Source organism: Electrona antarctica (assembly GCF_951216825.1).
Source record: "Electrona antarctica genome assembly, chromosome: 3".
NCBI lineage: Eukaryota > Metazoa > Chordata > Actinopteri > Myctophiformes > Myctophidae > Electrona > Electrona antarctica.
In genome coordinates, this window is record NC_136808.1 from 27145239 (window position 1) to 27158317 (window position 13079).

The following is a 13079-nucleotide window of genomic DNA, read 5'->3' on the forward strand; positions in this document are numbered from 1 at the left end:
GCATCATCAGTGCCCATACCCGAGGCAGGGTTGGCGAAAGGGCCTTTCTGTGTGGAGTTTGCATGTTCGCCCCATGTCCCCTAGGGTAGGTACCCTCACAAAAAAAACATGCAGTAATCTTGGTCTATACTGCCTCTCCCTGGCCAGCCGGGGTGCCTGATGGAGGGGAAAGGAACTGTTCAGAATAACGTGTTCCTTCCACATGCTACGTCCAGCCGGTAAAACTCCCCCCCTGTCAGGTGATAAGAAGCGGCCTGCTCTCTCCTCATGCATTGAAGGAAGCATGAGCTCAGTTCGGGGCTCTCCCCAGGTCGGCAGAGCAGCAACGGGAGCAGTGCATGTTCGAGCGCTAGTCCGACCGTTGTTCCCGCATGTCGGACTAATGCTCCGTCGGAATTACGTTTGGATCCCCCCAGGATTACAGTTTAGGCAATTGGCACAGGGTGAAAAAAGATCTGATATAATATAGTATGTAGCTGTCCCAGCAATGGGTATTTTGTAATATTTTATTTTATTGTTTACCTTTCTAAAAATGTGTAATATGTGAACATTGTATGTATTTTTGTTTTGGGTAACATATTGAATTTGTATGGTGTGTGGTGCCTTGGCTTCTATTGCTCATTTCATTATGACCTGTTGTAAGGGCATGCAGGTATGGTCCTATGTGATTAGTGTTGAGCAGCATTGATTGCACCTGTGTGAGCTAAGCTCAGTCAGAACAGAGTTTCAGTGGTGCAAGGAGCTCTTCCTACGACAAAAAAGAGTGTCCTTAAAATAAAGAATATAAGATACAGATAACGTAACTCTCCTAAAATAATTGGCAGAAGGCGCACACGGTATGTTACATGTTGTTTTGTTTGTAAACAGTAGCATATTGTCATTTCATCGTTTGTTTGAACATGTGAATGTAATGGAAGTTTTTTCATGATTATGGACACTTTAAAAGGACAGCTTGACTGTCAAAGAGGACATTCATGATTCATATTTCATATTTCATGTTAATAATTAATTGTGTTAAAAAGGATATTGTTTGTTTTGTGTTGCAGCTTTTCACGTTGTCTTGGGCTATAATAAATTGTCTTGAGATATCAGTTGGAGCGTTGTCATTCTGCTGGTTGAAGAGCTTTAGGAGCGGTTATAGTATAATATAACGTTATGTTAATCTAATATAATGAATCTAATATTAACCCTTTCCAGACTGCGCTTCATGCTACAGACAGAGGAGCAGGACCTGCAGAGGGAAATGGAGGCCAAGCAGGAGACGGTTCTGGAGAGACAGGCCCGGATGAGAGAGCGAGCACGGACTCTGAAGGAGCAGAGAGAGAGAGAGAGAGGCTGCAGCTGATGGAGCAGCTGTGCAGGTATAGGGGGCGTCCCTTTTGGAAACCCAGCCAATAGGAAGACAGAGGCTTAAGTAATTTCAGCCCGTCCCTATTGGTCGTCTAAGAGCTCCCCTGCACTTTGGGGCCTTTAGCATGCTGTGAACTGGAGTTGTGGCTGTTGAAAAGCCCAGCCAATAGGAACACAGGGCTTGTGCTCCCCGTAATCACGCACAATTAGCGACGTAGTCTTTTCTCACCAAGTGAGCTGAGTGCCATAAAAAAGTCATAAAACTATGCCTATACGCCTGACGTTTAAAATAAACGGCGACATCACGCTGCCATCTGGTGGTAGCAAGGGGTTTGGGGAGTCATTTAATGCGGTAGTTCCGTGTCCGTCACAGAAGGGGTGTCGCTAATTTGTTGTGTGTGATGTTTGAGGAGGAAACGCACCTTGGCGACCCTCTTGGGTCCCAGCTGATCAGACGCCACTCTGCTATGCATTTTATTTTTGTTTTCGCGCGTGGGTTTCTTTGAGGGGCGCTAGCCCCTCCTACATCCAGCTTTTGTCCCCACAAACCATGTCTTAAACAAACATTAAATTCCCATTGACAATGAATGGAGAATTTTACATCATAGTGTCTCAGCAAACAGGCATAGTGTCTATTTTACGTCATGATGATGTATGATGATGAGAGCGCCCCTCACTTCACACAGGTGTGATTATTTTTGAGGGGTGCTAGCCCCTCCTATATACAGCTTTTGTCCCCCACACATCTCGACATTTGCCAATGACAATGAAAGGAGAAATTAGGTCAAATGTCCGCCAAATATGATGTAAATTTAACCAACCCAATCACATAAATTCAGTTGTTCATGAGATAATGTATGATGATGTATAATGATAAGAGCACCCCTCACTTCACACGGGTGTGATTTTTTTTGTCATTTCCGCTCCAGAGAGCAGAGCGAGGAGCTTCGCGCGACGCAGACCAAGCGCCGTCAGGACCAGGTGTGCGTGGAGCGCGCCGTGCAGCTGCGCAGCGCGCAGGAAGAGCACCGCCAGCGGCAGGAAGAGGAGGAGCTCTACGCCGGCCTGTGGGAGGCGGACCGGCTGGCCAAGGAGGGGCGGAGCCAGGAGGAGGGGCGGAGACAGAGGCGGAGCAACCAGGAGGTCCTGGCTCACCTGCAGGTCGTTATCACTTTTTTCATTTTTTTTCTTTTGTGACTTAAACAGATCGTGACATTTTTTCATATTTGTTTTAGGTTTTCTGAGCTCAATTGCACCAAAAAAAACAGAACTTTTAACATTCAGTTGATTTTCTGTGGTCTGGGGATTTCTGGCTCAAACAAGAGCTCTGATTTGCCTGTGAACTGTGATAGTCCACAAATCCCATATATGACATGATGCGCCAGCAGATGACGCGCAGCAGATGTCACTGTTGAGGGCATTTTGCCTGTTTTCATTGCAGCTCAAAAGGCTTCAGAACACACAGAGAAAACCACAGAAAATCCACTGAACATTCAAAGTGCAGGTTGTGTGGGTGTAATTGAGGTCATAAAACCTAAAAGTTTAGTTTAGTTTTAACTGTATTTTTTCTTTTTCTTTTTTTTGTTGAAAGGGTTAGTTTTGTTTTATATTGTAACTTCAAAAAGCAGAGAAAATAGCAGCTGATGGAGAGTTGATAACTAAAAGGTGTAAAATGAAACGAAATGGACCCTTTTACCGTTCCATTTAAATTATTGTTAAACATCTGCATTAATTAATTTACAAGAAGTTTACACAATACCCAGTTAGAGAATGTAGAATAATAATTGTTATTTTGAACCTGTTATCTCTCCTAATGGTATAGCAACATCAATACAGCATGGAATTGTGGACAAATAAAAAACGTTATCCAACGAGAACAAAATATTCTTTAGTTTTGGGTCTGAGAGGCTAAATGTCATCAAATGGTGGTCCGTGGCTCAAATGGATCTGAGAGGCTAAATGTCATCAAATGGTGCTCTGTGGCTCAAATGGGTCTGAGAGGCTAAATGTCATCAAATGGTGGTCCGTGGCTCAGATGGGTCTGAGAGGCTAAATGTCATCAAATGGTGCTCCGTGGCTCAAATGGGTCTGAGAGGCTAAATGTCATTAAATGGTGGTCCGTGGCTCAAATGGGTCTGAGAGGATAAATGTCATCAAATGGTGGTCCGTGGCTCAGATGGGTCTGAGAGGATAAATAAATAATGCTGCATAAATAATGTATTAAAAATAGGATGAAAAGGGTTGAAAACCACTGGATTAGTTTGACCTGTAATGACCCTGGCTCACCTCCAGGGGGTAGTGTGTTAATGAACTCTTCTGCTCACCTGTGCAGGCTCAGGTGGAGGAGGCGGAGCAACAGAGACAGGAAGCGAAGCAGCTCAAAGAACAGGAAGCACAACGTGTGTGTGTGTGTGTGTGTGTGTGTGTGTGTGTGTGTGTGTGTGTGTGTGTGTGTGTGTGTGTGTGTGTGTGTGTGTGTGTGTGTGTGTGTGTGTGTGTGTGTGTGTGTGTGTGTGTGTGTGTGTGTGTGTGTGTGTGTGTGTGTGTGTGTGTGTGTGTGTGTGTGTGTCGCAGAGGACAGACAGAGACAGTGTGTGTGTGTTGTGTCGCAGAGGAGAGACAGAGACAGTGTGTGTGTGTTGTGTCTATCGCAGAGGAGAGACAGTGTGTGTGTGTTGTGTCCATCACAGAGGACAGACAGAGACAATGTGTGTGTGTGTTGTGTCCATCGCAGAGGACAGAGACAATGTGTGTGTGTGTGTGTGGTGTCCATCGCAGAGGACAGACAGAGACAATGTGTGTGTGTGTTGTGTCCATCACAGAGGACAGACAGAGTGTGTGTGTTGTGTCATCACAGAGGACAGAGACAGAGGCGCTGCGCGCGGAGCAGCAGCAGGCTGGCGTCCAGAAGCAGAGGGACCAGGAGGCTCGTCGCAGACAGCTGGACGGATGTCTCCGCCTGAAGACGCGCCGTCTGTCCCGCGAGCTGCGCGACCAGCTGGCCGTTGACGCCCGTCTCCTGGAGACGCTCTTCTCCCAGGACACCGACGAGGAGCAGGAGGCCGCGCGCAGGAAGGTGACGATGGATGGATGGATGGATGGATGGATGGATGGATGGATGGGTGGGTGGGTGGACGGACGGACGGACGGGTGGATGGATGGATGGATGGATGGATGGGTGGGCGGGCGGGCGGGCGGACGGACGGACGGACGGATGGACGGACGGACGGACAAAAAACATTAAAAAAAATAAAAGTTGAATTTTATATTATCGGTCCTTTAAGGCTGAAAGGATAACACAATAGTTTATTAGTCATAAAGTATGTAAACTACACAGAGGTACAGTCAGACTCTTCAGACTCCACCTTAGCCTGTGGTACTCGCCCTAGCCTCGAAGACCTTGCAGACTTATGCAAAATCTAAAAATGTGATTTAGACAAGCAGCGAGCTATGTATGCTTAGATGATTTTGATTTATATTTTTTTGATAGATTTGCACGACTGAAAAGACGAAACGGAAGTGAGGAGCTGCTTCACTTCCGCGTTATCGCTTTGTTCATGATCAGAGATTCCGTTGCTCCAGACTGTATGACTGGAAACATTTGAAAATTGCGGGAGGCAACAACAGTCTAGGTGTGCGAGACTAATTTACAACTTTCAATTTAGGCATTTAGCAGACGCTCTCGAGAGCGATTTACAGAAAGCAAGAACAACACATGGTAATACATCAAATACATAGGAAGAGTCACCAGTAAGACGCCTCAGGCGAGAAGCGACCGCAGGGCTGAGACACTCCGGAAAATGTCAATTCATTATGTCAGCACTACAGCGGAGCGGACAGACGGTAAAATCTCTACCAAAGTCCTGATGTCACTCGCTCAGGGCCGTAGAAGTTTCATTTTAAATTGGCTCATATAAGCATTGTGGTCTAAAAATAAATAAACTGTCTCAGCGATATTGTCAGGGAGGTGTCTCTGTGTCGTCACAACAGTGATATTCATAAGCAACCTAAGAGCCTAACATCTGTCTATATCTGTATAATGAAACTATGAGCGGCGGTGGCTCAGGGGTAGAGTGGCTGGATGCAAGGTTGCCAGTTCGAACCCGGGCTCCCCCAGAGTTAGTGTCGAAGTGTATCTAAATTAAATGAGTTTAGCCTTTGCATACGCCTGTACGGTCGTCAAGGCTAGGGCAAGTGCTACGGCAAGTGCTAATACATGCCTAAATTGCGTGCGTGGTGTGTGGTGTGTGGTGCGTGGTGGAGCGTGCGTGGTGCATGGTGTGTGGTGCGTGGTGGTGCGTGCGTGGTGCGTGGTGTGTGGTGCGTGGTGGTGCGTGTGTGGTGCGTGCACGCAGCTTCAGCAGCAGCAGGAGGAGAGACAGTACCGTGACTACCTCCAGGAGGAGAGAGACGAGCAGAGGAGAGATGAGCAGGAGGAGGAGCTCCGCGTTGGAGAACAGCTCCATGACATCTGGAGAGAGAGAGCGGAGCGGAAACATCTGGAGGGGCGAGCAAGGAGCAGGCTGATGAGAGACGTGGCGGATGTGAGACGTCTTCAGATCCAACACCGATGTAATTATGATAACTTAATATGATAATAATAATACTTAGGGCTGTCAAACGATAAAGTAGCGTCGCTGCTTCTTCACCTGGAAAGGAGCCAGCTTAGGTGGTTCGGGCATCTGGTTATATGCCTCTCAGGCGTCTACCTATGGAGGTCCTCGAGGCACGTCCCACTGGGAGGAGACCCCGGGGCAGACCAAGGCGCATTTGGAGGAATCACATCGACTCACTGGCCTTGGAACGTCTCGGGATCCCCCAGGAGGAAGTCACTAATGTTGCTCTGGAGAGGGAAGTCTGGAGCTCTCTGGTGGAGCTGTTGCCCCCGCAACCTGACTACGGATAAGCGGTTGAAGATGGGTGGATGGATAATCACAGCTTAAAAAATAATGAATCATGATTAATCACCATTCGAACTATGTCCAAAATATGTATGTCATGTTTTTCTGTATATTGTTGTGTCATACGTATGTATGTAGTATGTATTATTATTCTTCATAACAATCCAGTGTGGCAGGATAGGTGTTGCTGTAAATTGTGTGTGTGTGTGTGTGTGTGTGTGTGTGTGTGTGTGTGTGCGCGCGTCAGTGGATCAGAACATGCAACAGCAGCTGCAGTTGGATGCAGAGAAGACTGAGCTGACCAGAACTGTCCAGGAGGTCAAAGTGTTGGACGAGGAAGAGAAGAGATGGTACGTTTTAAACCAGAAGCAAAGATTTGAGTTAAAAAACGTTCACTGGGAAATATATATTCAAAGATTTGCACATATTTTCACGATTTTTGAAAAATAGCAGATCTACAAGCTCGTAGCGCGGCACTCGGTGCCGCGCTATGATCTTGTAGATCTGCTATTTTTCAATAGCTAAAGTATAACATAATGCTTAAAACACCAAAAGGGGTTCTCGCCCTTAATGGGTTAAAAAGATGTTTAATAATTAACACTAAACACGGGTGATTTTCACCCGGACGATTATATTTTAGTACTTTCATAATGTTGCTGATGTCAGAGGTGGGCGGGTCTTTCAGTACCTTCATGATGCTCAGTGACATCATAATGTTGCTGATGTCTGAGGTGGGCGGGTCTTTCAGTACCTTCATGATGCTCAGTGACATCATAATGTTGCTGATGTCAGAGGTGGGCGGGTCTTTCAGTACCTTCATGATGCTCAGTGACATCATAATGTTGCTGATGTCTGAGGTGGGCGGGTCTTTCAGTACCTTCATGATGCTCAGTGACATCATAATGTTGCTGATGTCAGAGGTGGGCGGGTCTTTCAGTACCTTCATGATGCTCAGTGACATCATAATGTTGCTGATGTCAGAGGTGGGCGGGTCTTTCAGTACCTTCATGATGCTCAGTGACATCATAATGTTGCTGATGTCTGAGGTGGGCGGGTCTTTCAGTACCTTCATGATGCTCAGTGACATCATAATGTTGCTGATGTCAGAGGTGGGCGGCAGTGACATCATAATGTTGCTGATGTCTGAGGTGGGCGGGTCTTTCAGTACCTTCATGATGCTCAGTGACATCATAATGTTGCTGATGTCAGAGGTGGGCGGGTCTTTCAGTACCTTCATGATGCTCAGTGACATCATAATGTTGCTGATGTCTGAGGTGGGCGGGTCTTTCAGTACCTTCATGATGCTCAGTGACATCATAATGTTGCTGATGTCTGAGGTGGGCGGGTCTTTCAGTACCTTCATGATGCTCAGTGACATCATAATGTTGCTGATGTCTGAGGTGGGCGGGTCTTTCAGTACCTTCATGATGCTCAGTGACATCATAATGTTGCTGATGTCTGAGGTGAACGGGTCTTTCAGTACCTTCATGATGCTCAGTGACATCATAATGTTGCTGATGTCAGAGGTGGGCGGCAGTGACATCATAATGTTGCTGATGTCTGAGGTGGGCGGGTCTTTCAGTACCTTCATGATGCTCAGTGACATCATAATATTGCTGATGTCAGAGGTGGGCGGGTCTTTCAGTACCTTCATGATGATCAGTGACATCATAATGTTGCTGATGTCAGAGGTGGGCGGGGCTTTCAGTACCTTCATGATGCTCAGTGACATCATAATGTTGCTGATGTCTGAGGTGGGCGGCAGTGACATCATAATGTTGCTGATGTCTGAGGTGGGCGGGTCTTTCAGTACCTTCATGATGCTCAGTGACATCATAATGTTGCTGATGTCAGAGGTGGGCGGGTCTTTCAGTACCTTCATGATGCTCAGTGACATCATAATGTTGCTGATGTCAGAGGTGGGCGGGTCTTTCAGTACCTTCATGATGCTCAGTGACATCATAATGTTGCTGATGTCTGAGGTGGGCGGGTCTTTCAGTACCTTCATGATGCTCAGTGACATCATAATGTTGCTGATGTCAGAGGTGGGCGGGTCTTTCAGTACCTTCATGATGCTCAGTGACATCATAATGTTGCTGATGTCTGAGGTGGGCGGGTCTTTCAGTACCTTCATGATGCTCTTTGACATCATAATGTTGCTGATGTCTGAGGTGGGTGGGTCTTTCAGTACCTTCATGATGCTCAGTGACATCGTAGAAGGTATATTTGTTTTCCTGCCCACATTCCTGGTTATTTCTACAGGCAGGTGTTTGGGTGAATTTCACTCGCGTTTAGTGAGAAAAGAGGAAAATCCTATACACCCACAATGGACTTTTTTTATTTAATTTTTCTTCACTGGACCATTCTCACATGGAATCTCTTAGGAATGGGTGGACCAAAGGATTTTTCGTTTTTTTGTGATTCAAGAGTAAAAAATTATATATTGTTAAACATCTGCATTACTTAATTTTCAAGAACTCTACACAATTAGAGAATATAAAATAACTGTTATTTTGCTTGTTGTGGACAAAATGTTATCGATAACAAAATATTCTTTCGTTTTGGGTCTGAGAGGTTGAATCTCATCAAATGGTGGTCCGTGGCTCAAATGCCGAATAAATAATGGGCCTTGACATGAAAAGGGTTGAAAACCGCTGCTCTAAAGTATTATTTCTTTGCCCCCCCCCCCCCCCCCCCCCCGCCAGTCACAAGCAGAGCTGTGAGCAGTACCAGCAAGATCTTCTGGCTCAGATGAAGCACCGCCAGGGTCTGCTGGAGGCCGACCGGGCTCAGACGGAGACGGAACACCAGCAGGGTCTTCTGGTCCAGGAGTGCTACCGCCACAAGATGGACGACATCTTGTCTCAGCCTCTCTCCTCCTCCTCCTCCTCCGCTGTCACGTCTGTCCACCCCTTTAGACGCTCAGCGGTGCAGTGTTGATTTTGTAAGGCATTTTTTATTTTAGTTTGCGTCATTTTATAGTCATTTTACTCACCTGGAATGTTTCAGTGTTCGTGTAGTCGACGAAATATCATTGTCGACCACAATGTATTTTGGCGGGCCTTGGCGAAGGTTGGCGAAAGGGCCTTTCTTGTGTGGAGTTTGCATGTTCTTCCTGTGTCCCCTAGTGTAGGTACCCTCACAAAAACATGCAGTAATCCTGGTCTGTAAACTACCTCCCCCTGGCCTTGCCGGGGCGCCTGATGGAGGGGAAAGGAACTGGTTGGAAAAACGTGTTCCTTCCACGCTCTACGTCCAACCAGGGAAATTCCCCCCTGTCAGGTGTAAAGGAGCGACTTGGACACTCATGCATGTAGGAAGCATGAGTTCAAGTCCGTTGCTCTCCCCAGGTTGGTGGAGGGCGTGTAGAGCCCAGGATCACATTAGATAATTGACAGAGGGGGTGAAAAATGGGTTACATTATTATTATTATTATTTTTAAGATATATTTAGTCTTGTACTTTTAGTGATCATAGATTAGTTTTCATGTGGTTTCCATTTAGTTTTCGTCAGTGTAAATAAGGTAGTCGACGAACATTTATAGTTTGACTAAAACACTGCAGCGATGGCGGAAAGTAACTGCGTTTACTGTTTTTAGGTGCTTTAACTATTTCCAGTACTTTTACTTTACTGCTCCCACCTCAGATCCAAATGTTGTACTTTTTTACTCCATTGCATTTATTTGAAATCTTTACTTATTATAGTTACTTGGTTTTTCATCATTATTACAATACACGCTTAATTTCGGCCATTTGAAAATAGCAGATCTGCAAGCTCACTTTTCTATTGAAAATCCCCACGGAGAAGTCTTATAGATTGTGTCATATAAGAACCAAAAATAAATTAATAAATACATTGGTATGTGACTGTGTTGTGTTGTGAGTGAAAGTGGTTCTCTAAGTGTTCTAGTTCAGTCACATAACTCACAAATAGATTGAACCGATATTTAAAGATGGCGTGCCATAGTTTTGTACATTTTCTGTTTTTTTTTTACAGAACCTTTCCCACGTACCGATCAGAATACTGGTGCAACAACCAACCAAACAGACAACAAACCGCCAGTACACGCAACAGGAGAAGAAACCGATCAGGCCGCATTGCTTAGCCCAGTTGATGATGGGAAATACATTTAGGCCTGAAATTTAAAAAATGTCTTCTAAATCCTGACAGTTTTCTGAAATACTTATGTTTCTGTATCAGTGGTGCTCAATATTTTATGTCAAGGACCCCAGAAATTATATGTAATTGGCCACCGACCCTATCTGAAAATATGTTGTTCCTGCAGGGACCCCTCCCAGAAGCAAAGATTTGAGTTAAAGAATATGTATTCAAAGATTTGCACTACATTTTCACGATTTTTCAAAAATAGCAGATCTACAAGCTCGTAGCGTGGCACTCGGTGCCAGGCTATGAGCTTGTAGATCTGCTATTTTTCAATAGCTAAAGTATAACATAATGCTTAAAACACCAAAAGGAACCTCACCTCAAAAAACCTCACTCATTGATTCACTCGTGTAGGCTACCAAAATATGTTTTAATTGGGAAAAACAAATGTATAATTTCTCAGGTCAAATATTGATATGGTATTAAACATGAAATTAATTAATTACAAAGTCTAATTAATTAGATTATTTTTAATCCAGTCCTAGCCCTAGAAAACATATACATTTTTCCCGCAGAATCATCTAACTCCAGCAAATCACTAATATTACTAACAAATATTTATCTTACGTCGTCATATTTAGGGCTTTAAAACAAAAAGTGAACCTTGTTTTTAACATGGGCGTCAATGGGAAATTGTGAAATTTGTGTGCCTATTTCAGCATTTTTCAATATGATCCCCTACTTGGATTTCTTAGGACTTTTGCTATGTTATTACTAACATATTTATGAAACAAAACAAAGTTTAATGAGTTTCTGTTGCAATTCGTTTGAGGTTGACCCCTTTCCCCCCCTTAGATTCCCTGATTTAAATGTAGTGCCCTCTGTAACAGAATCTGTATGACAAAAAAAGCACTACTTTTATTAGTTATAGCCAGGAGGTGGCAGTGTGACTCCACCACGTTCCAAGGATCATAAACCAACAATCCTAGGCTTTCATTTTTCCAATCTGTGTACTAATTCTGATATACTGCTGATAATATTTCAATATTTTCCATACTCATATAAGAGGAATTAAAAAGGATGTCAAAAACAGGTCTCATTACTATTAGTTTTTGGATTATCTGTGTGAATTATTTCACAGTGTATTGTTTCATTTGTGGTGTTTCACGTTTAAATTCCCTGAAGTGTACTACTGTACTAATTAAAAGATAATTATATGTATTTATGTGAAGTATGTTGTTATCATCAAATGAGGCCAGAGAAAACAAAGAAACACACGTCTGTCTGTCTGTCTGTCTGTCTGTCTGTCAGTATTTTAGTATTTAAAAAAATCACACCCGTGTGAACTGAGTGGTGTAAGGTCTTATATAGACTGATCAGCTGTGGTCTGATGTAATGTCTGACGTAATGAAATAACACCCGTGTGAACTGGGTGACCATAGCAACCGTGCTCATTTTTTGAGCGCAGACAGACAGACACGTAAACTAACAAAGCCAGTTGTAGGAGTGGTTTACACCACTCAAAAATAAAGGCTTAAACTGTTGATGCATGACCGGCAGAGCAGCATATCTGCATATGGAGCTGGCCTGTTCTGACATCACAATGATGTTCTGACATCACAATGATGCGCGACCTCGCCCTTTATTAGCCAATAATTGATGATCACACCTGATCACCCCCCAACGGGCATGGATGACCCCTAGATCTCCATATATGGAGCTGGCTTGTTCTGACATCACAATGTGGAATACATTTTGGGCATTTATATGAATGTAAATTTGCATTGCAGTGCAAACTGAGACCAATGAAATTGGTCTCAGTTTGCTTGTACTTTCCTTGAACTGTACCCAGTCCCACTCTACAAACTTGATATAATTCTCAATCAATCAATCAATCAATCAATCAATCAATCACACACAAGGCTTTGTTTGTTCTGTCACCAATGAGACTTGCTAGCCTGGTTAACCTGCACTCCACCTTGAATACATTTCATTCCGTTCTGCGAGGTGATCGACCTGCAGGCTACAGACTTCCCACAGATGATATTGTGTTATTGTAACTGGCGTGCCAAGTATTTTCTTCTTTAAGTTGCAATAAATCAGGCTGATAAGATATAGCCTGTCACAGTACTCTTATGTGTTGACTGTGGAATGCGGTTGGCATATAAGGGGAGATCCATGGAGTGGCATTCTTGGGCTGCATTATACTATTGTTATGGCCTATATGTGCCTAATTTCATAATACGTTGCATATTTCTGTGTGTGTCATGGGATTTAATTTTGAATACTGTACATTTTGTTTTAATACTTTTGCAAATTGCATCTAAAATTCCAGATATCACATCAGTTATAGGCCTCATATCGATTTAATTAGAACTAGGGTAAATATTAGTCTTAAAATAATGTACAGATCAATTAACTGTTTTTCTTTCAAGTCAAGAAAACGAATTGCACAACAATTGTTATTTCCTATACTGGACTATGGCGACATAATTCACGAGAACACCTCTTTACTAATATATAATTATATATATTTATATATGTTTGTTTTGAGGTGTGCTTATACCGTACGCACCATTGTGTTATGTATGAGTCATTGAACTGGTTATCACGCCAAGCTAGGAGACAATTCCATTGGTTGCTTTTTGTGTTTAAATGTTTTTATTTTAATTATCCCACATACCGATTCTCATCTGTTTATTCTCTAAGACATACTCAACATCT

The 13079-nt window shown here is 43.8% G+C and overlaps 1 protein-coding gene across 1 annotated transcript; it reads left to right on the forward strand.

The window, feature by feature from the left end:
- The first annotated feature begins 675 nt into the window (after positions 1-675).
- Positions 676-11454, forward strand: LOC306920454 (cilia- and flagella-associated protein 53-like). The gene is made up of 8 exons (XM_079497213.1): positions 676-836; positions 1198-1361; positions 2280-2511; positions 4208-4426; positions 5706-5922; positions 6499-6601; positions 8957-9195; positions 10248-11454. Exons 2-7 carry the CDS (start codon positions 1345-1347, stop codon positions 9189-9191), a joined length of 1023 nt encoding a protein of 340 aa, XP_079353339.1. The 5' UTR covers positions 676-836; positions 1198-1344; the 3' UTR covers positions 9192-9195; positions 10248-11454.
- The last annotated feature ends 1625 nt before the right edge of the window (positions 11455-13079 follow it).

What these genes read in the sequence shown, in the direction of transcription:
- LOC306920454 (XM_079497213.1), top strand. An exon ending in AGGTCCTGGCTCACCTGCAG is followed by an intron (nt 2,512 to 4,207) that starts GTCGTTATCACT and finishes GTGTCATCACAG; the next exon opens with AGGACAGAGACAGAGGCGCT. An exon ending in GACGAGGAAGAGAAGAGATG is followed by an intron (nt 6,602 to 8,956) that starts GTACGTTTTAAA and finishes CCCCCCCGCCAG; the next exon opens with TCACAAGCAGAGCTGTGAGC.